This window comes from Mus caroli, unplaced genomic scaffold (genome assembly GCF_978045245.1).
Source record: "Mus caroli unplaced genomic scaffold, Mus_caroli_1 scaffold_9, whole genome shotgun sequence".
Taxonomy (NCBI): domain Eukaryota; kingdom Metazoa; phylum Chordata; class Mammalia; order Rodentia; family Muridae; genus Mus; species Mus caroli.
This window is the reverse complement of record NW_028227264.1, coordinates 78,907,711-78,934,834: the sequence shown is the minus strand read 5'-3', so window position 1 is coordinate 78,934,834 and position 27,124 is coordinate 78,907,711. Positions and strand designations below refer to the sequence as shown.

The following is a 27,124-nucleotide window of genomic DNA, read 5'->3' as shown; positions in this document are numbered from 1 at the left end:
GCGCCCTCCCCAGTGTGGAGTTAATGCAGGCACAGTCCAGCACCCCTCTTCCCATCCCCAGCTGCAGGCTGGGCCTGGAGAAGAGGTACAGGGGTGTCTTTCTGGGCCCCCCTCCTACAACCTACCCCAGTTTCTTTTTTTTTTTTCCTAGAGGATAGCAACCATCACTGGCTCAGTGAGAAAAATGAAATCTATAAATAGTCCCCCAAGCTCCATTGGGAAAGAAGGTTAAGGAAATAAGTGGGTGTGTGGAGGGAGGAAAGAGACGGTGAGACCAGTGTCCAGAGAGGGTGGCCGCCTCGCCTCGCGAGGAAAAGAGGCATCCCCCCCCCGACCAGAGAACAGCCACTTGCTTCAGCTTTTTCCATCCAACGAGCTTTTGTGGCAAGAGCAAGGCCGGCCAGGCATAGTGGCAAAGGCCCATCATTGTAGCACTTGGGAGACTGAGGCAGGAGGAAGGCTGTGAGTTAAGTGGGCTTCGTGGACAAAGGTATCCTCTGTGAGTCTATCAGCTTTCCGGGGTGGGAGGGGCAGGGGAATCCAGCTGGCCTGAAACAGTGGCCAAGTCTGCAGACTGGGGTGGGGGTGGGGGTGGGACTCATCCTGGGGTCCCCAACCCTCATCTGTAAAGTGCTTGGAGAATCTACATTGAGTTAAAAACCTGAATTGGGTTATGGAAGGGGGTGGGGAGAGCTAGGCAGAGCGGAAGGGCTGGGGGGTGGGTGGCTTCCTCCGTCTGGGCCATCCGGGAACAGACTGCTACATATTTGGAGCTGGAGAGGTGGGAGGGAAGGGCCCTGTCGCAGAGGCCGTGACCATGGTAAGGGAAGAGAGAGAGTGGGCATGTGACCAGGGATGCAGGGTAGACAATCAGGGAGCTAAAAAAGAATCAGAAAGGCAGGTAAGTGGCATCGGAGGTGACCTCGTGCCCCCCAGAGCTGGGCCGCTCAGCGTCCAGTCTGTGGCGTCCTCCTGCCCCGTGTATGGGATAGGGGATGTACAGACCCAAGGGGACTGGATCCTTTAAGCCACCACAAACTCGGACTGGATGTCCGGGTTGACTTCAGGCTTCCAAAGGGAGTCCTCGAAGTCGAGGCCCAAGCCTGTGGCCTCGCTGGGGCCACTTCCACCCCCACTGCTGCTGCTGTCGCTACGGCCAGCTTTGCGGCTGGGGGTCCAGTGGTAAGGCCCCCGGGCGTCCCGCCGTGCCTTCCTGCGCAGGCGCTTCTGCTGCAACAGGAGCTGGAGGCGTTCCACTTTGCAACGTGTGGCGCGATTCTCTGTCTGTCGAAGACGGTCTCCTACGAAAAGAGACAGACACCTGTTAATCTTGAGGCCCATTCTGAAGGGCTGGAGCATCAACTGCTGACAGCAAGGACCTCGCAATGTACAAGGAAGCACAGGGCCCCCGGTCTCTCTCCTCCAGTTACTGGAGCACACTGGGAGAGCAGGCAGGTCTGTGGGCTGAGTAAGTGTTGCACAGGGGTTTAGTCACAAAAGAAATGCAGGAAGTCAGCTGGGCTCCGTGATGCACACCTTTGATCCCAGCACACAGGGAGGAGAAGCAGAGGCTGGGAGATCGAAGTGAGTTCCCTGGACAGCTAGAGTTTCCTAGTAACACCCCGGACCAAAGAGCAAAGGGGAAAAAAAAAATGCAAGCTTTGGTTGGGTACACCTGTCACCAGTTATCTAGGAAGCAGAGATGAAAACTCAAGTTCAGGAAAACCCCTCTGAAAACAGGGCTGTAGGCTTGATGGAGCGAGAGGAAGCCTTGGGGAGGATTCCCAGAGAGGGGCTGGGGGGGGGGGGCGGGTCTTGCTTATGACAGAAGCCAAACAAACAAACAAAAAAAAAACTGAGGAGGATTCCCAGAGAGGGGCTGGGGGTGGGGGGTGGGGGCTGGTCTTGCTAATGACAGAAGCCAAACAAACAAAAAAACTAGAAGAATCTTGTTTCCAGAAAAAATTGGTACAAAGCTTGTGCCTCAGTTTCCCTTTTGTGACTAGGGCTTGGAGGCAGGTGATCTAGGTAGTGCGGCTGTAAACCACCCCACAGCCTGGGTTGGGCTGGGTTAGAACTGAGTCAACCATTCAGGGAAAGTGCCAAAGGCCATCTGGAGAGGGGCCTGGTGTGGGGGTGGGGGGGAAGGAAGTGGAGGGAGCCCTTCAGGGGACACAAGGGGACACAAGGGGACACTGTGCAGCAACAGTTGCCTCCTTTTCTCCTAGCTAGGGCAGGTCTGGGGGGGAAGCAGCTGCTAGCTCCAGGAGGTCCCCTGGCAGGTCAGCTGTCCCCTCAGGAGCCAGCATGCACAGAGGCAGCCTTGAGGAAAGGGAGGCTGGGTGGGGGGTAGGACTCACCAGGGGGCTTGCACATTCGGATCTGGCTCTGGCCCTGGAGCAGGGATGTGGGGGAGGTGGCTGCCAGCTTTTCACAGGAGGTAGTTTTGGGGGTGAGGTCGGGGGCTGGTGAGGCAGGTGAGCACTGAGCGTGGCAGCGGAGCTGGGTCAGTGAGGGTGGCATGCCCTGGTAGTGCCTCGTGGCACTTAGGAGGTCATTGAGTATCTGCAGAATGGTGCCGATGTCACGCCGAGGCCGCCCACTGCTGTCCTGGCAGTTGGGGTGTAGTGTGCCTGCAGGAAGAGAGAGAGAAAGAGGGTTATGAGCCCAAGTGGTCAGAGCTCTAGCAGGGTGTCAGCAAGAGAAGGCAGACACACCTGCACGCACTGACAGAGTATGCAGGCGTCCAGGGCTGCGCAGTGGTGGCTTACACCTTTATAATCCCAGTACTTGGGAGGTATGGGCATAGGCAGAGACAGACAGATCTCTGCAAGTTCAAGACCAGCCTGGTCTACAGAATATGTTCCAGGACAGCCAGAGCTACAGCAAAACTCCATCTTGAAAAACACAAAACAAAACAACAAAAATCCTTCCTATCCAAGCGGGAGAACTAAGGATGCTCCTACCTCAAAAAACAAAACAAAACCCAAAAACCCCAAGGAGGCTTGGAGCTTGACGCAGGGTAGAGCCTCTGCATAGAATCCCCCACTGGAGAAGGCGCTGAGGGCGTGGCTCAGCAGCAGGGTAGCCTAGGGAGGCACTATCCCAATGTCCCAGTCCAGCACACATAACCACAGTTACACGGGTGCATGGCCCAGACTCCAGCCAGCACACAGGATGTCAAGTTTGAGATGCCTACACCACTTGTGTACAATGACACCTACCAGAGAAGGTCCCTGAGAAGACCCCTGGAGCATGGTTCACGAAGCTCTCAATGACCGCACCAGGTTTGCGGGATCGAGGGGTGGGGCTGCTGCCTGGGGTGGATGTGGAGCTGCTGCTGGCGGGTGGAGAACAGTCCATCTGCTGGTGGGAGATTGGCAAATGGGTATAGTTGTGATGTGTCTGTTCCTCGGCTCTGACTTCCCCAGCCTCTAGGGCAGTCGGTGTCAGAGATTGTCCAGGTTCCAGACTCACTGTATCAGCTCAACAGCATTTGATACAAGGCTACAGCTGGAGCCCTCAAAATCATCCCCCATGTAGTAAGTAAGAATCTGTATCCTCTGCATCCTCACCTCAGGACAGGTTGTGGAGGCTGCGTGGGATCGGAAGGAGCCAGCAGTGACAGGTGAGGGGGGTACAGGTGAGGAAGGGCTGCTGGATACTGGGGGTACACGGGCGGCACTGGACACTGGCCTACAAGGCGAAGACACTGGGGTGGCTACACTGGAGTCTCCCCGGGCGGCGGCGGCTGCTGCGGCAGCGGCAGCGAGCACATGGCGGTGCTGGAGTGGGGTGTGCTGGGCTGCCAGTTGCAACTGTACAAACATCATGTGATCCCCGACTCGCAGGGCCAGGGTCAAAGGCGAGCGGCCTGACAGAAAGTCACTGACCTGCAGAGACAAGTGGGGGCCCTCATCAGCCATCGCGGCTCTCGCCTACGATGCCCCCGGCCCAACCCTGCCCAGCTCTTCCCCGCAGTATGTGACCTGGGGCCTCTCGCCGCCCCTCTCTGGGCTCTGGGGTCCCTGTCGGTGCCACGGACGCTTAAATAAAATCAATCTGTATTTCCGGAAGCCTCCTCCGGCAGCCCGGCCTGGCCCGGGTGTCGCTGGGGGCTGTGGGGGGGACAGAGGTGGGTCAGATCGGCCTCTGGCTCTTCTCAGCCAACTTGGGTCCTTTAAAGGGGAAACTGAGACCAGAAGGGGTGGGGCCCAGCTGATGGTCACTGCCCTCCCTGAAGTGTCACACACCTGTCCCTTTCCCACCTCAGTGCCCAGATCCTGTCTGCCTATGAATCTAGCAGAGGAGGAGCCTGTCAAGCTAGCCTTCACAGCTAAGCTGTACCAGAGGCAGGCTGAATCCAAAAGGGACTCCTCCGTTAACCTTTGCTTTCCCAAGATAAATATTTATGTGTCCCAGGCTGTGAGAAGACAAGGGGAAACCTGGAGACTGTCCCCAAGGGCCTCCACATGCTCTGCTAAGCAGCTCTCTGACCTGCTCATACACACCCCCACTCTGTGGGGGCTGATCTGTGGGATTACCTGACCCTTGGATACACTGGGCACCCTCCCTCCCACCTCTGGGGCCCTGGCCATCAGCCTTGTTCTCCCCAGAGGCCAGGGTGGGGGGCGGAGGTTTCTGAGAAGTGACATAGAGGCTATGAGTCACAGCAGACCGCCTGGCAGAACTCCCTCCCCTGGCTCTGTTGGCAGGGGGCTGGAGGAACCTTCTTCACTTGGGGCCCAACGGGGAGGGGACAAAGAGCTGGGTGGGGAGGGAGGCAACAGACCCTGAACTCCCCCCATCTTGCCAGCCACAGAGCCTCAATCCTACCACCCTTCCCAGGGAAAGGCCTGAGCACCTGGGGTCACCCCTCTCCACTGTGGGAATCTCGAGGCTCCACCCACAAACCCCCTCTGACTTCCTCATACCAGGCACATCCCCCACGGGCCAACAGGCAAATCTGCTCAAAGCTGGCCCAGAAAAAAAAGCCCCTGCTTCCGGTTTCTAGGACCTCCTTGTTCTTCCCAGACCCCTCCCACAGAGGCAGGACCACCCAGCTCCCGAGCCCGTGTGCCCCCTATACCAGGAGGCAGGACAACGGAGCAAGGGTTGCTGTATGTAGGCCCAGGCAGGGGAGTCCACGGACCTTGCCCAGTCCCCCTCATCAAGGCAAGCAAGCAGCAGTGAGTGCACACCCCGCTCCCCAGGGCAAGCTAAGGACGACTGTGTCACTGTACTGGAAAAGCTAGAGGCTGCTAAGGAGGAGGGCCCTGTTGTGGCCAAGAATCCGAGAAAAGGAGGAAGGAGGGGGAAGCCCTCAACAAAACTGGGAGTCCTCCTGAGAGCCAGGCCCAGCCTCCCTCCTGGCTGCTTACTAAATATTTTCTTAACATCCTGTGGAGGCCTCCCTGGCCCAGGGCTGGGTGCCCCTGCCTGTCCCTCCCCGTGTTGGGGCAGAGAACAAAGACCAGTGAGAGGAGGAGGGAGGGGAGGAGGAGGAGGGAGACAACCCCCCTTGCACCGGCAGAGTAAGTTTTGCCATCTTGTTCTCACAAAGGTGAGAAGGCATTGAGTGACTTATCCTATGGGCTGCGTCCTCCACACTGGGAGAGTTTATGGGGCCTGTGAGCATGGCCCAAGGTCACCCACAGTTAGGGCTGGTCTAAAGATTGCCCCCACACACACACCGTGGCAGCCACCGTGGGAGAGAAAACGTCTCAAGGTCAGGTGGTCAGGTGCTGGGGGAGGCAGGGAGGAAGAGGAAGCGGGGTGACCAGGCCAAGCTGGCACCAAGGCGGGGCTTTTATCCCCTCCCCCACAGGCCACCAGGGAAGCACAAACAACCGGAGACTCTCTAAAGGTGTCCTGAGAGTTGCCAGGTCCCTAGGTGTGGCCACTGCCTCTAGTCCCCCCTCCCCTTGTTAGGGGGAGGGTGGTGGGTCCTTACCTGGGTCTCAGTCAAACTTTCCAAGGCTTGCATAACGGACTGTTCCGGCCTCGAGGCCTGGGACTACAAAGAGAGGGACAGAAGAGTAATCTCAGAGTGTGTTTAGAGCAGTGGGGGGGGGGGAGGTTTGGGGGGGTGAGCCTTGCGTGCTAGGGGCAGTGGGAGAGCTTTTTGCAAGGGGAAGATGGTGGGTGCATTTGTGGAGTGAGGTGGCCAGGGGATTATAAAGCCTCCTGGGCACGCGCCCCTCAGTCATTTACCATGAGGCCAGCTTCCACCGTGGGCACGAGCGTCAACTTGCTCCCATCCCCCACGCCGAATTCCTGCAGCTTCCCCGAACTGAGCCGGCTGGGGGTAGGAAGGAAGAGGGTGAGACGGGAGACAACACAGAGACGCGGAAGCGGAGGCCGAGGAGGAGGAGGAGGAGGGCTGTGCCTGCCCAAGGAGAGGGGAGGACAGAGGAGCGTTTTCCACCCCACCGCTCTCCAGGCCCAAGTGCCTGTGGGGAGGCCTACTGGCCTGGGAGCCCCCTAAGCCATGACACTTAACTCCAGGTGAGAGCACTAAGCACTAACCCATCTGCAAGAGACAAGAGACTTTGCTATCACCTGAACCCCTGTGGGCTCTCTGCCACCCTCCCCCGCGCCTCTCTTCAGGCCAGCTCCTGCCTACAACTCTCCAATTCTTGCCCGGGCTCGTCTTTGTGGGCGCCGCGGGGCTCCAGCCCTCTTAGAGAGGCCTTCGGGGGCTCTGCCGACCCAGGCTCCCCCTCCTCCCTCGCCAGCGTAGGCCCGCTGCTCAAACAAAGGAGACCCTCCCCCTCTCGCCCCTCCCCCACTGGGGCCCCTCCGCTGGGGATGGACATTGCGTGTCCCCAGAGGCCCGCCAGGGGACGGGGGGGGGGGGGGGGCGACGGGGCTCCCCGGCCTGGAGGCGATTTAAATACCAGGTGAGGAGGAGGTGTGGGGAACCGAGAACAAAGGGGGGTAGAGAGACGCAAGTGATGGGGAGACAGCCAGACGCAGAGGGGGCCGCCAAGCAGATGCGGAAGCGGCGAGACCGCCGGCATGAGAGGGGGTGGCTGTGCATCCCCCCCCAGGCACACAGCTTACGGACCCCTCCTCGTGCCATCCCGGGGGCCCACAACTCCCCTGTCATCCCTGTATTTCCCGTGCACCCTGGGGCCCCGCAGGGCGCTCCTGCCTTTGTGCAGACCCCGGCGGGGGAAGGGGCCCAAGCAAGTAAGGCCGAGCAGAGGGCGCCCGAGAGCGTGCGGCGCGCCCCCGACCCCCTCCCCCCCCCCCCCGTCTGGCTGCCCCTGCTTCCCCGCGCGGCGCGCTCTTTGTTCCCGCCCGGGGCCCGGGCCCGAGGGGGCGGCCCGGTGCCAGGGGGCGCGCAGGCGGGGGCGGCGCTCTACCTACGTGTCTTTGTGAAGCAGCGCTAGGCGTTCCTTGGGTACTTTGAGGCGTTGGGACAACCTTTTGCGCAGCCCTTCCACGGTCTCGTCGTGGGGCACCGACAGGTCGTAGCGGGTCCCCGTGGTGCTGTGGATCGCCAGGCTCATGGGTGCGGCCGACTCCGTGGCCGTGCTCAGCTCGCAGGCGCCGCCGGGGGCCCCGCGCCGGCAGCTCCGGGCACCGCCGGGCTGCGGCTCCATCCCCGGCGCGCGCTGGAGAACTGGGGGGCCTGCGGGTCGCCTCCAATCCTTGCCGGGACTCCCCCGCCGAAACAAGGTCCTCCTCCGCTCCGCGGGCACCCAGGGACAGGAGCAGTGCGTGCGCCCCTTGGGAAAGGTCCCAACGTTAGGAATTGAGCCGGCAATCAAGAATCCGAGTGGTGCTCCGGGGTCGTGTGGGATCCTTGGGTTGCGCCCCGGGGTGGGGTCTGTGATCCGTTTTCAAGGGCGGATGACAGCGACCTGGGTACGGCACGGGGAGGGTCCTAGAGAAACGGGGCAAGCTATCCTGGTTCGCACGGTGCCTGGATCCCTCTCGGGTCGTGCTACCCCGCGCGTCCCTTCCCTTAGCAACAGCCGCAGCCGCCGCTCGCAAGATCTGGGGGTGAAAGTACGAAGAAAAAAAAAGTTATCATGTATCAACGTTCCAATGGGCGGGACCACCGCCCCCTCCCATTCACTACTTACTCCGCCGGCCTGGCGGCGGCCAATCAAAACACACAGACCGCCCAGTCCGTCGCGGTACCGGGCCAATGAGAATCGCAGTGGGGCTACCCCACGTGGCAGCGAGACCCTCCCTTTCTCTCCGCCCCGTCCCTTCTGCGTCCAATGGAGATGCCAAGAGGGTTGGGCTGAGGCCGCTCCTGACCAGCCCCTGCGACCCCCCACCCGCTCCCAGAGCCATTCATAAGGCCCAAAGACCTTAACAAAGGGCGGGCGGGCCCAGAGGGTAGCGGACCTGAGTATGAGGACTTAGCACCCTCCCTCCCCGCCCCTCTGCGTGAGCCTAACCCCTTCGTCCGCAACCAGAGCGGTCTGGAGAAAAGGCAGGGAGCCGGCCATTGTTCCCGAATAAGGAACAGGAAATCGTGGCGCCTCCCCGCAGGGTCTGTCCGGGAAGCTACAGCCTGCGGAAGCTGTCGCTTGAGCCCTGAGCCTCATGGTCAAGGGTCGCGAGCTGGCCTCTCAAGGACAGGGCCTTCTTCCGCCCCCGTGGGTGGGTGGATGCAATGATATTGGAGAACTTGGGCGGAACCCACAGCTTGGGCAGGGCCATGCAGGTCGGTGACGTGGCTTTGATTAGATCCGTCCCTCCCGAACCAGTGCCACTTCGCGTCCTAACCTAACTCACCCTCAGTTTTTTTTTTTTTCTGACTTCCCCCCCTCCCAATCCCGGGTCGGCCCGTTTCCCGAGGTGTGCCCGCCCAAGCCGTGACGTGATGCGGCGTCCCCGGCTGCGCCCGCGCGCGCCCCGCTTCGGGCAGCGGTGAGTCAGCAGCCCCGGCGCGCCCTCTGCAGTCCCCACCCGGGAGCGCTGCCCGAGTCCCGGGGGAGGAGTGCCGTGCGTCTTGGCTGGGGAAGGGGTGCGCCAAGAATTGGGGGTCTGCATGTGGGGAGGGTCCGTTGAGAATACTTAGCAATGCAGAGAAGACTTAAGACCGCACATAAAGGGAAACTGAGTCTATCTACAAATAGTTCAAGGTCACTGGCTGGAAAAGCAGAGTGGGGGGGGTTGGGGGCGTGGGCTGCAGCCCCGCCAGGGCGGTGCCCATAGCGGGCAGCCCCTCCCACCCCACAAGTTGGAGGGCTCCCGGTCCTGAGGCACACTAGGTGCAGACGGTTCAAAGAACAAAGAGTGGGGCAGCCTGAGAAGTTTACGGCGGGTGGGGGCCCCTCTCCATTTCGTGCGGCTCCGCCCCTACTCACCGGCTCCGTAGGTCCTGGGTCACCACTGCTCCAGATGACCTGCGTATGGGTCGTGGCGAGAGGTGGCCGTGCCGGTCTGGGGCCGGGCGGGCGGCCCCTGAGCCTTTATCCGCGCCGCCTTCCCTGGGGTGGAGTTTGGGCGGGCAAGGGGCGGGGGGCCGGGCAATGGTGACGCATTCCCTAACCCCCACCCCACCCCACCGCCTGCTGGCCTGAACTGGGACACCGGCCCTAGGGCTTCGCAGCACCCACAGAGCAGTGCCTCAGGGGTGTCACCGACCTGGGTAACTCCTACCTCCCCAAGTACTGGGGTTCACCTCACATTAGGATTGGGGGTTGTCTGGCTTGCTTCCCTGCTCCGCCCCCTTTCCTGTTGGCCTGGTGCTTCCGCCTGGGGGCGCCCGCGTGTGGAAGGGGGGGCGGAACGGGAAGGGGTTCCTTAGTCAGCAGCCTGGGTCCAGGAAAACAGGGTAGTGTCACCTGCTAGGCAGTAGGTGCCCCTGACAGCTGCCTGGCCTCCTCATCCTTTAACGATGACTTCAGAGGCCATTTCTGTGACGATTCATCCATCCCTGGCCTTGCTTAGGCCAGTCACCTGTGTGACCTCTGAGTAGCCCAGTCCCTAATGCACCCTACACCATAGCATAGTTGGTTCTCACTCCAACATATGGGTCTCAGAAGTCAGTTCAGGTCATCAGTGGGCTTGGCCGAATGTGTCTGTATCTCCAGGCCCCTCTGGGTTAATTACAAAGTACCAGACAAGCAAAGGAAGGCCTTCTGCAGCCTCGAATGTGTGATCTGTTCTCACAGCACAGATGCATCGGCACATACTGGCCCTGGCCTTTGGGGTGGATACTCACTCACCCACTCTATGGACCAAGGAGCCAGCCCTTTGTCATTTGAGCGGCCTCCAGGCCGCTTCCTGATGATGACTTTGAGTGTGGCCAGACCCTCCATCACTTCCCTAACCTTCCATCTCCTGTCCACGTATGCGGTCTCCTGCACTTATCTGGTCTGAGCACCACCACCACCCTGGGTGCCCCTCCCAGGCCGGTTCCTTCCTAGGTCACCTTCCTCTCTGGCTGATCATTCTGGACAGGCATGCTGGGCCCCCAAGCAGACAGGCGTGCCCCGACACTCCCAGTTTCCCAGGGTCATGGTCAGGCCAGAGAACACTTGGAGGCCCAGAGACTTTGAGGGATGAGCAGGAGTTTGTTCAGAAGTACAAACTGAAGCTTTGCAGTGTGGAGGTCAGAGGCAGGGTTTGCCTCTGGAGGGACCTCAGGGAAGGGACAGGTGAGGTGGGCTGGCTCTGACACCATTCAGACTGAAAGCCAGTGTAATAAATGCAGGGTGCCCAGACTGCTTGCTTCCTGTCTCTTCTTCCTGTGTGGTCCTTTGTCCTTAGCATGAAGCCCAAGACTCAGTAATCTGTCCAGGCCCTGCCCTCCAGGAAGGTCCCAACCTCCAGGTTCTCAGTCCCGCCCTACTGCTCTGCTGTCCCAGGACACAGCCCAGCCAGCACAGGCTGTCCTGTCCTGAGGCCAGGCTCCAAAGCTCACACCTCCTCGTAGGAGATACCTCCCTGAGTTTTGGTGGGGAAGATATGAAGGATTCAAGATACTAGGCCAGGCCAGGCTGCTCTGAGGGCCTCCTGTTGACATCTGTCCAGCCCGATGACCTCAGTGACCTCTGTGGCCCACACACCACTGAGCTGGGAACGTGGGGCTCTAGATGACCATGTTGTGACTTATCTTGGAATACCCCCAGGCTGCAAGTGTCGGAAGGGAAGGGTTCTAGCACACTCATGCCCAGATCAGGCACATGTGGTCATAGGGAGTCACCCACACAGGGCCCTGATACAGTGCGACAGGCCTCACTCAGGCCCTAGCTCGCCTGGTCACTGTCCAGGTGTTTCAGATGACCCAGTGATGGCAAGCTCAGACCTACTCACCACCCTCAAAGCCTCCCTGCTCCCCCTATCCCCCATGGCACTCTACTCGGGTTGCTGAAGAAGTGGGGATAAAAGGAGGGCAAGCCAGCATAGTACCTGGCCATGGGGGTGGGGTGGGGTGGGGTGGGGAGGGGTGGTTGTACAAAGATATGGGGTGGTGCCAAGGCCACCCCCTACCAGGCCTCCCCACCCCACCCAGGGGCAGCTAGGGGCCTAAGTGCCTAAGGAGGTGCCAACCGTATCAGGGACTGGGAAGGCAGCCAGCCAGGCTAGGGCCACCCACAGGTTGGGTGTGCCTAGGGCGGAGCCTCTGTGGGAGCAGGTGGTTCCCGCTTCTTCCCAGAGCCTGTGGGGTGGGGCAGGGGGGCCTGGCTGGTGGTCAGGGCGCTTTGCCTGGCCGGCAGCACTAGTCACACCCATTACTTCATGCCCTGCCCTCAATGCTTGCCCATCCCACCCATTCCAGCAGCCAGCACCCCAACAACCAGCCACCATGTTTCCTACCCAGAGTCGCCAATTGCCTCTGGGGGCCCAGGCAGGGGTGAAGAGAGCCCTAGCTTTGTGCTGTGCAGTTAAAAACAGAACACTCAGTTGGTTCCTGGTGTTTAATGGAGACAGGCTGGGTAAGTTGATGACGGTTCAGGTGGCTTTGAGGGGCAATCAAGGCCATCTCTCCAGAGGGATCGTGGGGATCCCAGACTCGGGGGAGCCCTCCATGACCTGGCAGGCAGGCACCAGGAAGCTTTAAGCCCAGCAACTGGAGCACTGCTGACCCCCTGGTGGCCACTTCAGCCCACTGGGAACTTCTCATAGGCCTGGACCTGGCTCAGTTTCCCCATGGGTGACAAGACAGTAGGTACCATCTACTCCAGGGCCTTCACTAGGGCTTCATTGGCCTCAATACGGATCTGGATCTCGGCCCGTGCTGCCTCATCCGCCGCACCTGACAGTTCTGACTGCGCCTTCTCCAGGTTGGCCCGGGCTGCCTGCAGAGGAGTGGGCCAGTGTGAGGGAAAGGCAGGGCCGGAAGCAGGACAGCACACTCCTGTGAGCAGCACCTGCCCTGCCCTGCCTCAGTTTTCCCATCCACTGCTCACCCCCAGGTCCAGCATGTCCAGCGTCACAGCTTCTTCAGCTAGTAACTGCACAGAGGAGTCAGCATTCACAGTGACGGAGCCGCTGCTCACTGTGGAGGAGAGGGTCTGAGCAGCCTGCTTGGGCAGCGTGCACACAGCCTCACCGCCCATGTGTGCTCAGGGCCACCAGCCCTCCGCCTCCCCAGGCCAATGCCCACTCTAGGCCACTTGCAGAGTGACCCTGCAAGACTGGGGCTCAGGCCAAGCATGTGGATGGTGGCAAAGGACGGCTAGGCCCGGTGCATACCTGTTGCCTAGCCCCCTGGGGAGGCTGAGGTAGGGGACTGCCAGTTCAAAGCCAGTCAGGACAACACAGAAAGGTCTTCCCTCAAACTAAGTGTAAAAGAGGAGCCAGGACTGAGGCTCAGTGGGTACTGTGCTTGCCTGGCATGTGCAAGCTCCTGGGTTCAACTTCCAGCAAGGCAGAAACTGGGTATGCCGACATAAACCTGTCACCCCTACCACCCAGGAGGTGGAGGATCAGAAATTCAAAGTCAGCATGGCTAAGGAAACACTACTTTAAAATCAGAAAGCAAACCAAAAAGGAAACTGAAGGGCCCCAGAACCAACGCAAAGAGTACCCACTGTGCAGATAGAAGGAGCAGAGTTTGCGGGAAGCCAGAATCCTAATGGTGAGGAGTAGGGCAGGAGAATGTCTGTGACTCACTGGCCAGCCTGCCTAGCTAAGAACGTGGCAAACTCAGGTTCTGCCCATCTCAAAGGAACAAAGACAGAAAGAGCTTATGAAGGAGGGTGCCACCAATGTCCTTCCGTCACATGTGTGCATACACCTTTCCCACCTTCACCGCCACGCCTACTCTGGTACTTGCCCAAACATAACCATACAGAACAATATTGTGTGGGAGCCTGACTCGTGGACGGAGCCCTCGGCTGGAATCCCCCAGTGATGACCGTGGGCTGTATCCCCTGCCTAGAAAGCTCCAGGCCCTGGGCTCCATGGTGGGTATTGTTAAATAGTGAGATATGAGAGAAGATAAGACACACCCCTTCATCTGGAGAAGGGGCAACATGGAAGTCTAACCTGGAAACGTGGGTCCTTCAGACCGGCTTCCTCCTACACCAAGGCTATCCTACCCTAAAGGCTAGCTCCTCAACAGTCATTTCTACATGTCTTCCTGCCCAGCTACGGCGAGGTCAGCTGCTGGCTTTCCTCTGTGCCCCAGATGACCACATCTTTGTCATGGCAGGCTGGGCAAGCTTCTTCCCTTTGCTTTCTCCCTGCCCTTCTCAAACCTGAACCTCTATTCATCCTGGGCCACACTCACCAAAGTACTTAGTTGTGGTGCCGTCTTCTGCGTGAACCACTACCAGCCCAGGCCGTAGGACCTGTAGTGTGGGGACATGGGATGCCAAGATGCCAAAGGCTCCAGTCAGCGTAGGCACGTCCACTTGCTTGACATTGGCACCGTCAAAGAACACCTGCAGAGAGTGTACACCATGGGGTAGACATTACCCCATGCCTGCTGTACAGTGGGCACAGGGAGGATGGAATTCTTATGGGACACAGACACTACCAAGAGCTGACGTTAGACTCAGCTTGCTCACCTGTGAAATGTCTATGTCTAAAAGAGTGTCTAGAAGAGGTGACTGAAACAGAGGGCAATGCAGTGTAGTGCAGCAGGTGCTGATCCAGCCCCTGGTATGGGGTTTCTGAGAAACCCAAAGGCTGTCTCACAACTACTCAGGAAGTTGCTATGAGGGAGTCAAAAGTGTAAAACCAACCCAGGCTTACAAATAGCATGGCAGTAAGTTGGTAAAACCCTGGCTAAGGTCTATCCAATTAAGGATATTAGGTCCAGGGCTGGAGAGATGGCTCAGTGGGTAAGAGCACTTCTGCAGGTCCTGAGTTCAAATCCCAGCAACCACATGGTGGCTCACAACCACCCGTAATGAGAACTGATGCCCTCTTCTGGTTTGTCTGAAAACAAACAGTTTACTTACATACAATAAATAAGTAAATCTTTAAAAAAAAAAAAAAAAGGATATTAGGTCCAGGCAAACCCAACAGGACGAAGAGCTTGGGTCAATCCCAGGTGACCCCAACAGTGGCCAGGTTTCTGTTCTGAGTCCAGATGACCCTTCAGGATCTGGGTCCAGGCAATTTCCAAGAGCTCCAGGTCTGGGTACTGGTGACCCCTATCTGGGCAACAGCTTGTGGACTTGGGGAATCCCCCTACGGGTAGAAACTGTGAGCCATGTAAAACCCAAAGGCATTGCTCTGTGCTCCATGGTTCATCCTAGCTCCAAGTGACACCACCTAAGCCTTGAGTAGAGCCTGGGGTTCATATGAATCTCGGGTACAACACCCAAGGACGGGGCCTGAGTGACCACCACCAAGGTGTAGAGCCTGGAACACCCCAAAACAGAAGGGTTTGCGAAGGCAAAATCTGGGTTCCAGGTATAGGTGATCCACCTCCCAGAGGGTGGAGTCTTATGTCCAGGCAACGCCCTCAGGGGTGGAGCATGAAGTTTTAGTGAACACAGAGGTCGAGCCCTGGGTCCAGGTGACCCCGTTCAGGGGTGAGGTCTGGGGTGGGAGGAGGTTCACAGGGCCCCATGGGGATGAAACTAATGACCTAATACAAGAGAACCTCTCCCAAGGGTCAGATCAGGGGCTTGACGAGTCTGGGGGCTGTAAGTTCGTACCTGCGTCGGGGAGGCAAAGGTGAAGGACATCTGTCCCGGCCCGGCGGCGGGGGCAGGTGCAGCGGCGGCCTCGGCGTACGTACGCGCCTGAAGCATCAGGCGGCGCAGGCCCGGGTGACGAAGCAGTGAGGCGGGCAGCATGGTGGCGGAAACGTCAGCGGACTCTAGCTTCGCGGGCGGCCGACACACTGGGCAAGCGAGGCGGCCTTCAGGGAGGGAGAAGGACGACGCGCGGTGCCTTCTGGGAGGCGCAGTTCCCACAAGAACGCACGCGCACACGATTCTCCGAAGGCTGCGCGATGCAGCACGCGCTGAGCATTCTGGGAGGTATACTTTCCCTTGGACCCACCCCTTGCAGCGATGCTTAGAAGTGGGATCCTCCTATGCCGGGTGGGTCATTCTGGGAATTGTAGTTTTCTTCGCCTTCTAACAGCAAAAGACTCTCTGGGTTCTTGGGACGCGGTTCTTTCTGCAAACGAACACATTCCTTCAGGAGGGGAATGTTTGCGCGGAAATGATGCGGGCTTGATATCAGGTACCAAGCATTCGAGGCCCAGAAGAAGCAAACCTGTAAGTGTTGGAACAGAAGAATTAAAATGTAGAGTGTGGTGACACACTCTTGCAATCCCCGCACTCGGAACAACCTATTTCCAAAAGTGCATCAAATATAGATGGGCAGTGGTGGCGCGTGCCTTTATTCCCAGCACTTGGGAGGCAGAGGCAGGAGGATTTCTGAGTTTGAGACCAGCCTGGTCTACAGAGTGAGTTCCAGGACAGCCAACAGCCAGGGTTATACAGAGAAATCCTATCTCGAAAAACATATATCTATATCTATATCTATATCTATCTATCTATCTATCTATGTATAGATATATATGTGCATATGCCAGGCGCAGTTAATCCCAACTCCCCGGAGGAAGACTCAAGCGGGGCTCCGTGAGTTTGAGACAAACCAGGACTACATCATGAGAAGCTGCTAAATAAATAAATAAATAAATTTCATGATGCCCGCTGCGGTGCGTGCTGGGGAGAGGTCGTGCCAGGAAAGAAGTGCACCGAAGAGGTTACTGGGTGGCATGCAACCCGAAGGCGGCAGAGGGCGCGCGAAACCTGGAAATGTACTCGCTCTTCTCCGCAGTCCCCTCCCTGCGGGCCTCCGCCCCTGCGCTCCACTGACGCAGGAGCCCGTGCGCAGGCGGCCAAGGGGCCCCACTGACGCCAGTCGTGTCCGCGCAGCCTCGCTCTCGGTTATGACGTCACCACCCTGCCCCCGCACTCACGCAGGTTCCGGCCTCCGCTCAGCTCTTGGTCCCCATGCCCCACCACGTAGGTTCACAGAAAATGCAGGCATAGGCTTGATGGGGCAAACAGAAGAAAAGCCATTCGTTTTGTTGGATCTTAGAGGAGCAGCTGGCAGCTAGAGGGTCGTGGTCACTCTTGAACCAGAGTCTGGCAGATGCAAGACTACAAACTAGACTACAAACTTATAATTCTACAAACTAGAAACTCTGGAGCTCAGACCTGCTCAAAAGCCAGCAGTCCTGGCCTTAATCAATCTCTGTGAGAGACACCTAGTTCCCAGTCTCTATAATCTGGACAGTTTCCCTGGGCAGTGGGCAGCTAGAAACCCCATTCCCTTCCCTACTCCAGCTCTTAGACACACGCACGCGCACACACATACACACACACACCCACACCCATATCCGTCCCAGGATCCCATATCTACTCAAATGCTCCATGAAGCAAGAACTCAACCCTAGAAAGATCATACTTGTCCGGTGGTGAGTGTCCTCTTCCCACCCCCACGGCCACTGTGCCTTACCAGACAAGTCTTCTAAAAACTAAACCTAGAGTGCTGGAGAGATGGTTCAGAGATCAGCAACGAGCACTGTTCTTCCAAGGGACGTGTGCTTCATTCTCAGTGCCCATGGGGGACATCTAACAGCTGCATGTAGCTTCAGAAGATCCGACATCCTCCTCTGACCTTCAAAAGGATGTGAATTCACGACCCCTCCCCACACACAGAATATTTAGTATTTGGAAAGTCTATGTGTGCTGACACACTCATGAGCTTGAGACCAATCTGGTTGGGTTCGGAAGTCCATCATGGTGGTGTGGGCCAGCCTCGGGTCTGTGGGTTAATCCCCTTCACTGAAACGAAAAGGAGGATGGTGTCCTGGAGGTCAGTGTAAACGACCCACCTTCATGATGACACTTATCAGAAATAAGCAGGTATGGTCTGGGAGCATAGGCTCTTCTTTTTTTTTTTTTTTGGTTTTTCGAGACAGGATTTCTCTGTGTAACCCTGGCTGTCCTGGAACTCACTCTGTAGACCAGGCTGTCTTCGAACTCAGAGATCCACCTGCCTCTGCCTCCGCAGTGTTGGGATTAAAGGCGTGCGCCACCACGCCCCGTGCATAGGCTCTTATAATGAGACTGACCCTGGGTTCGAACGCAAGCACCACCGGGAAGAGAACTGTCTGCAAGTGGAAGGAGTTATAAGGTATGGATCATTCCATAACAGACCTCTATGGATGCAAGTTTAAATGTTATTACATTCATTTAGTTAGTGGGCAAGGGGATAGCAAATCTTTGGGTGTCAAAGGAAAACTTGTGGGGGGAGGCACTCTTCCTTTCCTATTCAGGACTGAGGGATGAAACATGGCTGCTTGGGCTCGGCCGCAGGTACCCTAGCTTGCTCAGCCCTTTCACTACAGTTCTCTTGTTTGAGAAGGGGTCTCGTGCTGCTCAGGCTGGCCTAGAATTCTGTGTAGCTGAGGTTGACCTTGCGCTCCTGATCCACTTGATTTCACCTTACAAATGCAGGTGTGCGGGACCATCACAGTTCTGAGGGCAAGTTCTGAGTAGGTGTTTTACAGCACTAGCTATATGCTGGACCCATAAAGGAACCTGCCAAAGAGCAGCATAAGAAAAACATGCAAGTGGGGATGGGGATGTACCTATATCTCATGGCTTGTAGACCAAGGGGATATGCAAACTGGAATTGCACATCTGGAGTGGCAGGTGACAAACTAGATAGTTGAGGGTCCCCAAGACCTGAGATACCCGCGTTAGTTTAGGGGCGTAATGCGCCCCAACAGCACCGGGTTCTGGGACAGCACCAGGTAGGCTGAGTCGTGCAGGGGTGAGGGGGGCGGGACTGCGCGACAGCGGGAGGGGGCGCGGGAGCTCAGGCTCCGCCCCACGCCCCCGCCGGAAGGGAAGGGGAGGCGGTGGCCATCGCAGTGAGAGCCAGACGCGGCGGCGAGAGCGGCGGGGGCGGTCAGGCTGCGGGACCGGGCGGTTACCGGGTGCACAGAGCCAGGGGCCGGAGCGGGAGCACCGCCAACGCGGTCACGTGCGCGGCCCCACCTCTCCTGCGCGCCTCCCCCGTGCGCTGCTCTCCCCATTCATAAATTCTCCGTCGGCTCCGCGGCCACCGAGCTCCAGAGCCAACCGGGAGAGCCGTGTATCTGCCGCCCGCCCTCCCGCCGCCCATGGGCCGCACGCCCCGGCGCTGAGGTAGGCGCGGCGGGCCCTGGCGCGCGGGGCCGGGCGGGGACGGGCGGGCGAATGCGCGCGGCCAGGGGATGGCGACCAGTTCCAGGGTCCGCCCTGGCCCACTGGCCCTGTCGCGCGCGGCTCCGGGAAGGGAGCGGAGCGTGGGAACGGCCTGAGCCGCCCTGCACCCCGCCCACCGCCCGCAGCCCCGAGAGGGAGCCAGCCCACGCCTGCCCTTGGCCTCAGTTTACCCTAGTGACAGGGCGAGAGCGTTGTCGCCTTGGCCTCCTGGATCCTCACGCGCCTGGCGTCGCGTTCTCTGCGCTTTTCCGCACCGTATCCTACTTGGGGGGCCTGGTGGACGTTCTGTGGGGACTCCATGTCTAGGCTTGCGTTCTCGCTGGCTCTCATGACCTGGCCTTCCTCGCCTTGGGTCTCCAGCCATCTTCCTCCCCCACCTCTCATTACCATCCGCACCATGCCCCACCCCCTCCAGCCTGAATTCATTTGCCGATCTACGGATGCGCCCCTTGCCACCCACCGAAATTGATGCCCGCTGCTCTCTGCCTGGGTGTGCTGAGGAAACGTAGCCTTCTTGGGGGGGGGTGTACATCGTTTATTCAGGTTTCCCCCCACAACTCCTCCACCATCCAGTCTGAAAAACACTGGTGACGGTGGAGCCTGCGGGCTCTTCTTCCATGGGAAAGGGGTTTGCATGCTCACGCTGGTGTGGGAAGTAGGGATGGATGGCCAGAATGGCCTTTATTACTCCAGAATCATCTTCATTCCCGGACTGAGTCAGGTGCAGTTTTAGCAGGCCCTTTCTGAATCCACCCCACCCCATGATGTGCCCTAGCCTCAGTTTCTCCACGCTTCTGGCAGAGGCCTGGTGAGCAGCCATCTTGGCCAAGCCTTGGGGCGCCCCTGTGGGCGGCCTCCCCCGCGCCCCCGCCCGCCTCCCTCTGCTTGGCAACAGTCCCCCCCACCCCCCCGTCACTGCGAGGCCCTGCGCACCGTTGCCATGGGAACCAAAATTTTCAGGCCAGGAACAGATGAGCGTCTTTTGTCCTTTGCACTCCCACCAGTGTGGGGAACAAGGACCTTTCCCTATCGAGTCGTGACTGGGGGTGGGGGAATCATTAGTACAGCCCCGCCCACACCTCAGGTGCACTACCTTCAATTCCTTTTCTGCACCATGAGACCCTGAGACAAGAAGGACACCTGGGATGTTGCCTGAGTGTGCTGTGGAGGCGTCGTGTGTTTGTTCCTCCAAGGGTGCTTTCCCTTCCTTGGGCATGGCTGCGCTACCTTGCCGGTCCGGCCACCCCAGCCAGCCAGGGAGGTGGTTGGCATTTGGGAAAGCCACATTTACACACACACACACACACACACACACACACAGAGAGTTCTGCGCAAGCGTGATGCCACCTTTTATGTGATAAAAGATGGCGAAAGAGAGGTCCTGGCGTGGGGGGGGGGAGCCTTGGCTCCAGGCACCCCTGCGGGGATGGGGAGTTGGGGGGGCACTCACATTGTAAGACTCCGCCCCACCTGTCCATGAGTCACCCCAGTGACGGCGGCGGCTGCTGCTGCACGGGGACGTAGGGGCTGACTTGCAGGGGCTCCTGTGGGGAGGGGCAGGCAGAGCTGAACCTGAGCTGGCTCTATGCCCTACTTTGTAGCCTCAAAATGCAGCCCACGGCCACCATGGCCACAGCGGCCGCCACTACCGCCACTGTTGCCCTGACGACTTCGTGGGACAATGCCACCAGCCGCCCCACGGTGGGTTGGGTGACTCCTGGAGACTCGGGGTAGAGGTGGGATGGAAACCCCACTCTGCTGTGGAGCCCTGACACGCCCCGCCCTGTGCACTCAACCCCGACTCAGGCGGAGCCTGACCCCATCTTGGACAACTATGTGCTGCTGGTGGTGGTGATGTCGCTGTTCGTTGGAGGCACGCTGGTGGTGCTGTCTGGCGTTCTTCTGCTCTGCAAACGCTGCTGGGAGGTGCACCAGCGCTTCAACAGGTGCTTGCCCTGGGAACCTCTTGACACATGCCCAGGCGCGCTTGCAGAGCCTCAGAGTGGAGACGCCCCATTCCTGCTCACTCTTCTTCCCATCTCTTCCTCAGGGCCATGGAGGAAGCAGAGAAGACCACCACTACTTATCTGGACAACGGCACCCACCCTATACAAGGTGAGGGGCCCGCGCGGCTTGCAGCACCCCTAGCTGCACTTGACTGTGCCTCCCGCCGCGCCCCACCCCTCGGCCCCCTGCCCGCCCCCTCGGGCCGCCTGACGGTCTGTCTGTCTGTCTCCCCCACCAGACTGGGCGCAGTTCGAGTCCGACTCATCTCTGTTTCCTTAACGCCCAGGCGTAGGTGCGCACAGGCGCGTGCTGAGAGCGAGTGAGTGTGTGAGCGGATGAGCGAGTGCCCGCCGCCCCGCCCAGCCCGCCCCGTCCTGCCCTCACTCGGCCCGTGCCCCCCTCCCAGCCCACCCCGCCCAGCGGCCTGCCTGGCAGCCAGACACGCGCGGCCCACCCCGGGCCCACCCTCTCTTGGCTCTCCTCACAGACCCCGACTGCAGGGGGGAAGACCCCGAGGGCCAGGACACCGAAACAGAGCGCTTCCTAGCCACCAGCTCCACTGGCCGCCGAGTGTCCTTCAACGAGGCTGCCCTGTTTGAACAGAGCCGCAAGGCTCAGGACAAGGGCCGCCGGTGAGAGAAGTCAGGGGGAGGTCACAGCAGCTTGGTGATGAAAGCTGGGGATCCTGGCTCATGTCTCTTGGTATGGGCTGGCAGGGTGGAGAGTAGAGTAAGTATCAATATCGAGGTCTAAGCAAAGCTGAGGCAGAATTACTAGTTATTTTTAAAATTTTACCTATTTATACGTCTTTGTGTGGGGGTATGTACATGTGGTTTCAAGTGCCCACAGAGGCCAGAAGAGGGCGTCAGAGCTCTCTGGAACTAGAATTACAGGTGGCTCTGAGTGGCTCAGTATAGATGCTGGGAACCCAACTTAGGTCCTCTGCAAGAGCCATAGTGCTCTTAATTCCTGAGCCATGGTTCCAGCCCCAATTGCTACAAATTTGAGACCCCGACTGGTCTGCATAGAAAATACACATAGAGAGTACCAGGTCAGCCATGGGTGTATTTCAAAGACCTGCCTTTAAAAAGAACACCCGCACATGGTGGGCAGAGCCAGGAAGATTGCTGCAAAGTTCAAGGCCAAACCCAGGCTAGAGAGTGAGACCCGGTCAAAAAACAAACAAACAAACAAACAAACAAACAAAAATGGCAGTCTCCAGCAGAGGCAGGTGGGTATTTAGTGAGTTCAAGCCCGGCCTGGTCTACATAGAGAGACCCTGTCTCAGAAATTAAACAAAAACCTGTCACCCCAGCATTTGATAGGTGGAGGCAGGAGAATTAAAAGCTCAAAGTCTTGAACAGGGAGAGACCTGTCTGTCAAGATGTTAAAGTGTAGGTGCTATGCGAGGGACTGCCAAGGGCTGACTGCTGGGGTCTCCAACATAGGTACACCCTAACAGAAGGGGATTTCCATCACCTCAAGAATGCCCGCCTCACCCACCTCCACCTGCCGCCCCTCAAAATCGCTACTATCCATGAGTGTGATTCGGGGGAGGCCAGTGCAGCGGCCACACCCCACCCAGCTACCACCCCCAAGGACAGCTTGGCTATTTTCCAGGTGAGGTCAAGGTTACAGCTGCCTGTGGTCTTCAGCAGGTCTTGGCAGGCTGGGGTGGGAAGGTGGGGTCACCCCTCACATACTTGTACTCTCTGTCCCTCCTCCCTCACCAACCTCTCTGTTCATAGCCCCCTGGGAAGACCCTCACCGGCCACTCAGTCGGCCCCAGCTCTGCCCTGCCAGGAGGTCCCTACAACTCCGTGGACTTCTCAGAGATCAGCCCCTCAGCCTCCAGTGACTCTGGGGAGGGCACTTCGGTGAGGGTTCCCTCTGGTGTCCCTATAGCATCCCAAGATCATGGTGACTTCTTTCTCAGAACCACTCTGCTCCCAGACCTTAGGATTCCCTGTAAGAGCCAGGCTGGTGGGAAGAGTGGCCAGCTTCACTTCAGCCTAAGGAATAGAAGTTGTAGGCAGGATCCTTGCCCATTGAAAGGCAGGATTCAGGGCAGGATGGCAGAGCTGGCTCAAGAAAGGTTGCCAGAAGGGATTGGCCAAAGGCACACTTCATAGGGACCCAGGGATTGGGCCAGGGCCTGCTGGGGAGGGATCCCGGGCCTGCCTGACAGTTATCCCTACTTCCCCCCACCCCTCCAGTTAGATGCAGGTACCCGGGGTGCCAAGGCTGCTGGGCCTGAAACAGTGCCTGGGGAGATGGGCACAGGCTCCTCCGGGTCGGGCACTGTTTTGCAATTCTTCACTCGGCTACGCCGACATGCCAGCCTGGATGGAGCCAGCCCCTACTTCAAGGTCAAGAAATGGAAGCTGGAGCCCAGCCAGAGAGCGTCCAGTCTGGACACGAGAGGTAAGACATCCTAGAGTGACTATGACCTCCAGGGGCCATCTTGATGGAGGTCTCTCAAATGGCCAGGGACTCCCAGGGCATGAATCTCTTTAGGAAAGCTGTCAGTTGCTGGTACCCTGCCTCTTAGGCACATGACCATCCTGTCACCGGTGCTCCAAGGCCCCCGGGGTACTCAGAGCTGGTGTGGTCCCCCCTTCATCCATCAGCACACCGATCCCCTAGCTCCCTGAACCTCCACCTGGCCCTTTTGCCTGTATGACTTTGAGTCGTTGAAACAAGTCATTGGGGTAGAGGACCTCGCCAGCCTGCATGAAGCCCAGGCTCCCTCTCCAGTGTTCTGGTGCACATTCCCAGTACATGGAAGGGCAGCGGTTGGAGGACAGGAGCTCATTGCCAGCCTCAGCTATGTAGATTTGAGGCTAGCCTTGGCTACATGAGAGCCTATCTCCAGAAAAGACAAAAGGACCATCGGACTAATTTTAGGATTTATGAATGCCTTTTATTTTGAGGTGTCTCATTGTGTGTCCCAAGTAGACCTTGAACTTCCTGCAACCCTCTTGAAGTGCTGGGATTAGCAGAAGCACACGCCATGCCCAGCTAATCCCCAAACACTTTCGATAAGGCCCTAGACCGTAACAATCTGGGTATTTGTGAGGACAGTGTCCCATCTCAGCTGTGGCTTTAGGGACTATGGACACGGAGGGTCTCCCATGGGGTCTGGGCCACTCCTAAGGGACTCATATGCAAATGAGTGTGGCCTGTGCCCACAAACAGGTGGCAGCCTGCTGACCCTAGGATACAGGGCTGCCTAACTGTAGGGAGGGTGCCCTGGCTTTGCTTGAGACAGTGCCACCTAGGTACTGGCCTTCCCTGTGGGGGAGGAGGTGGAAGACACAGGGTGAGGGAGTACCAGGGAGGACCTGGGTGGCAGAGGGCTCACTTCACTTCCTTTCCGGGGTGCTCTGGTCGGAGGGGCAGTCCTGTTGACTGCCTGGTGAGAACCTGGGCTCTGAGCTGGAGTCAGGATTCCTGGTGCAGATTGGCCATAGCCACTGGTGCAGCCCCGTGGCTCCCAGCCCACCTGGAGGACTGCCCACTCTGGCAGTTCTATTTGGGGTAAGATCCTGGCTTCTGGCCAGGAGCTGGGGGCACGGGTGGTGCAGTTCACCCAAGCTTCCCAGGGCACGGTGCGACCTGCAGGTGGCATCTTCCTCCCTCCCTCCCATGCAGGCTCCTTACAACCCCAGCTTGCTTAGGCAATGACTTCAGCAAGAGCTGGGCCATTCGAGGCTCTGGGCATCCTTCTCATGGCCACACCGGTCCAGCCAGGGTCGTCTGGACTGCTGTCCTGTAAGGGCTTTCAGCTCACGCCTAATCTCTGGTCCTGGCCTGATCTTCAACTGCAGGTTCCCCTAAGAGGCACCACTTTCAGCGGCAGCGGGCAGCCAGTGAGAGCATGGAGCAGGAGGGGGACGTCCCCCACGCCGACTTCATTCAGTACATTGCCAGCGCAGGCGACTCGGTGGCCTTCCCACCCCCCCGCCCCTTTCTGGCCAGCCCCACCAGCCCGCCCCCCACTCTCGGCAGGTATTTTTCAGTAGATAGAGGTGCTAAGGGTGGGCCTGTGGGCCCCTGCCCTGCCCCGTCCCCCATAGGTGGCCCAGGGACTGCCCTCCTGGCCCTGTGGACACGAACTCGAGTCACCCTGGCCACCTCGTGGGGGCCACCTCTCCAACGCAGACCGGAGAAGGAGGAGGGAAGCAGGGAGAGCTTGGGTAAGGGTAGGTGGGCAGTTGATGGTCCCAGGGTTTCCAAGATGAGACACCCGCCAGAGCAGGGCAGTGGGCTGGGGCCTCCCGTGGCCTTGCCGATATGTGGCAGGCTCCGAGGCCTGAAGGCCTCCTCGGTGGTGCCAGCATCCCTTCTGCCTACCTGCACTCCTGATGTATGCCTGACCCCAATCAAGGAGCGGCCTTGCTAACAGCTGCAATCAAAAATAACCTCCCTTCCCCCAAGCCAAAAACAAAACTCCCAAATGCTTAAACCACTGGGATGCAGGCTGAGGCCTTGCAAACTTGGGGCTGACCCTTAGCTTCATTGATTCACACCTGGCTGTATCAGCCCTTGACCAGTGGGTGCAGTAACCTAGGACAAGGGGCTGATGATTTGGAGTCTGGTTCAGGTCCATTCTCTTGGTACCCTTGCAAATCAAGAGAGTTACTTAGGAGTGGCCCAGACCCCACGGGAGACCCTCCGTGTCCATAGTCCCTAAAGCACAAACATGTGGCCGGCAGGGCAGGGCAATGCCTCCAGGCTCTGACCACATGGGCCTGGCCTTGCAGGCTAGAGGCAGCTGAGGCGGCGGGAGGAGCGAGCCCCGAGACTCCTCCGGAGCATGGCATCAGTTTGGGGCCCGAGCATGCGCAGCAGCAGGACCCGCAGCAAGAGCAGGACGCCGAGCATGCACAGTGCAGCTACCGTGACCTGTGGAGCCTTCGTGCTTCGCTCGAGCTCCATGCAGCCACTGCATCGGACCACAGCAGCAGCGGCAATGACCGCGACTCAGTGCGCAGCGGAGATAGCTCGGGCTCGGGTTCCGGAGGTGGAGGCGCAGCACCCGCCTTCCCGCCCCCTCCCGAGTCTCCACCTGCTTTGAGGCCCAAGGACGGCGAAGCTCGCCGCCTGCTACAGATGGACAGTGGCTATGCGAGCATCGAGGGGCGCGGAGCAGGCGACGAAGTTTCGGAACTTCCTGCTCCAGCCCGCAGCCCTCCCCGCAGCCCGCGAGCCTGGCCACGCAGGCCGCGCCGCGATTACAGCATCGACGAAAAGACGGACGCTCTTTTCCATGAGTTCCTGCGCCATGACCCTCATTTCGACGATGCACCGCGTCACCGCACACGTGCGCATCCTCATGCGCGGAAGCAATGGCAACAGAGAGGACGGCAGCACAGCGACCCCGGTGGTGCACGTGCAGCCACGCCCCCTGGGGTAGCCCGCCCTACACGTGCGCCATTACGCCGTGGGGACAGCGTTGATTGTCCTCCTGAAGGCCGTGCGCTGCCCATCACGGGTGATGACCCATCCATTCCTGTCATCGAGGAGGAGCCTGGCGGTGGAGGTGGTGGTGGTTGCCCAGGCTCTGGGTTGTGCGTTGAGCCCGCCGGGGCCCTGCTAGACAAGCTAGCAGCCAGCCTCGACGAGAGACTCTTCTCTCCCGGTCTTGCTGAGCCAGTTGCCTCATCCCAGGTGCTGATTGTCGCTGCTGCTGCCCCTACATCCCCTGACCACAGCCCGGCCTAAGCTCTGTACTGGACCTGCCTCTCTGCTGCTTCTCCGGCAGCACATGGGGCTGCTGTGGGAATGGTGGCGACAGCGGGTGCAACCTGAGGTGGCCGTGCATGGGTACACGGCCCCCAAATCCCAAGTGTGCACATATAGTGTCCCCTGGGCACTTAGCAGGGCGCAGTGGCCTCCGGAAGCATGAGGCTCCAGGACCCAGGCTCAACTGCAGGGAGGATGACGAGATTGGACTCTCCAGTCCATATATGGTTGACCCCAGCACCCAGCCTCTGGCCACAGATGCTGGTGGAGCAGGTTCTGAAGTGCATGTGCAGCCTCCCTCCAGGATCAGCTGACCCTCCACTCGTGAGCACATGCTAGCAGTGTCACTGCTTGCCACTGCGTGAGCGAACCTACTGGAGGCGAAGTGACTGTGGGGCACTGAGGATCAGAGAGGAGCTCGCCGCCCCAGATTCTGAATTGATTTACCCTGTCCATGGTATGCGCTCCACCTTTCCTCTCTGAGCAATAACCGACCGCGCCTGCTCTCTGCATGTGCACAGGCTCCCCGTCTCATTCCTCCCCGAGAGCCTTGGGCTTTGGACACACGGACAGAACAGCCCAGGTGGCAGCTTCAAGTTTCCCAAGCTTTATTTATTGCCAAAAGATAGGGCAGCCTCGCTGTGAGTGCCCGCCCACTCCCTGCCCTGCGCCCTCTGTGGTTGGTCATGTTGTCT

The 27,124-nt window shown here is 58.9% G+C and overlaps 3 protein-coding genes across 7 annotated transcripts; 1 reads left to right on the top strand and 2 right to left on the bottom strand.

The window, feature by feature from the left end:
• Nucleotides 1-80: 80 nt before the first annotated feature.
• On the bottom strand, nt 81-9,468 carry Midn (midnolin). 5 transcript variants are annotated; one of them, XM_021174335.3, is made up of 9 exons: nt 9,336-9,468; nt 7,375-8,007; nt 6,214-6,301; nt 5,954-6,016; nt 3,990-4,118; nt 3,576-3,893; nt 3,225-3,363; nt 2,361-2,633; nt 81-1,301 (listed from the first exon to the last, which is right to left on the bottom strand). In XM_021174335.3, the coding sequence occupies exons 2-9, from the start codon at nt 7,608-7,610 to the stop codon at nt 1,024-1,026; spliced, it is 1,524 nt and encodes a 507-aa protein (XP_021029994.1). In that variant the 5' UTR covers nt 7,611-8,007; nt 9,336-9,468; the 3' UTR covers nt 81-1,023. The 5 variants fall into 5 exon arrangements, with proteins under 5 accessions (XP_021029994.1, XP_021029991.1, XP_085699113.1 ...); XM_021174332.3 differs by having other exon boundaries at nt 3,225-3,366; nt 9,336-9,467; XM_085842987.1 differs by lacking the exon at nt 9,336-9,468 and adding an exon at nt 8,097-8,114 and having other exon boundaries at nt 3,225-3,366.
• A 2,412-nt stretch (nt 9,469-11,880) lies between these two features.
• Atp5f1d (ATP synthase F1 subunit delta) lies at nt 11,881-15,413 on the bottom strand. Its single transcript, XM_021174220.3, has 4 exons — nt 15,093-15,413; nt 13,712-13,865; nt 12,387-12,475; nt 11,881-12,275 (listed from the first exon to the last, which is right to left on the bottom strand). Exons 1-4 carry the CDS (start codon nt 15,231-15,233, stop codon nt 12,153-12,155), a joined length of 507 nt encoding a protein of 168 aa, XP_021029879.1. The 5' UTR covers nt 15,234-15,413; the 3' UTR covers nt 11,881-12,152.
• A 2,914-nt stretch (nt 15,414-18,327) lies between these two features.
• Nucleotides 18,328-26,882, top strand: Cbarp (CACN subunit beta associated regulatory protein). Its single transcript, XM_029482510.2, has 10 exons — nt 18,328-18,614; nt 20,276-20,375; nt 20,481-20,620; nt 20,725-20,789; nt 21,169-21,313; nt 22,130-22,301; nt 22,430-22,558; nt 22,898-23,105; nt 24,512-24,692; nt 25,448-26,882. Exons 2-10 carry the CDS (start codon nt 20,283-20,285, stop codon nt 26,406-26,408), a joined length of 2,094 nt encoding a protein of 697 aa, XP_029338370.1. The 5' UTR covers nt 18,328-18,614; nt 20,276-20,282; the 3' UTR covers nt 26,409-26,882.
• The last annotated feature ends 242 nt before the right edge of the window (nt 26,883-27,124 follow it).

Coding starts and splice junctions, on each gene's coding strand:
- Cbarp (XM_029482510.2), top strand. CDS start 20,283: ATGCAGCCCACGGCCACCATGGCCACAGCGGCCGCCACTACCGCCACT. Junction 20,621..20,724: donor GTGCACCAGCGCTTCAACAG/GTGCTTGCCCTG, acceptor TCTCTTCCTCAG/GGCCATGGAGGAAGCAGAGA. Junction 21,314..22,129: donor GCTCAGGACAAGGGCCGCCG/GTGAGAGAAGTC, acceptor TCTCCAACATAG/GTACACCCTAACAGAAGGGG.
- Midn (XM_021174332.3), bottom strand. CDS start 7,610: ATGGAGCCGCAGCCCGGCGGTGCCCGGAGCTGCCGGCGCGGGGCCCCC. Junction 4,119..5,953: donor AAAGTTTGACTGAGACCCAG/GTAAGGACCCAC, acceptor TCCCCCCCACAG/CCCCCAGCGACACCCGGGCC. Junction 1,302..2,360: donor CCGAATGTGCAAGCCCCCTG/GTGAGTCCTACC, acceptor CTCTTTTCGTAG/GAGACCGTCTTCGACAGACA.
- Atp5f1d (XM_021174220.3), bottom strand. CDS start 15,233: ATGCTGCCCGCCTCACTGCTTCGTCACCCGGGCCTGCGCCGCCTGATG. Junction 13,866..15,092: donor CCTTTGCCTCCCCGACGCAG/GTACGAACTTAC, acceptor CACTCTCTGCAG/GTGTTCTTTGACGGTGCCAA. Junction 12,476..13,711: donor CACCACAACTAAGTACTTTG/GTGAGTGTGGCC, acceptor TCTCCTCCACAG/TGAGCAGCGGCTCCGTCACT.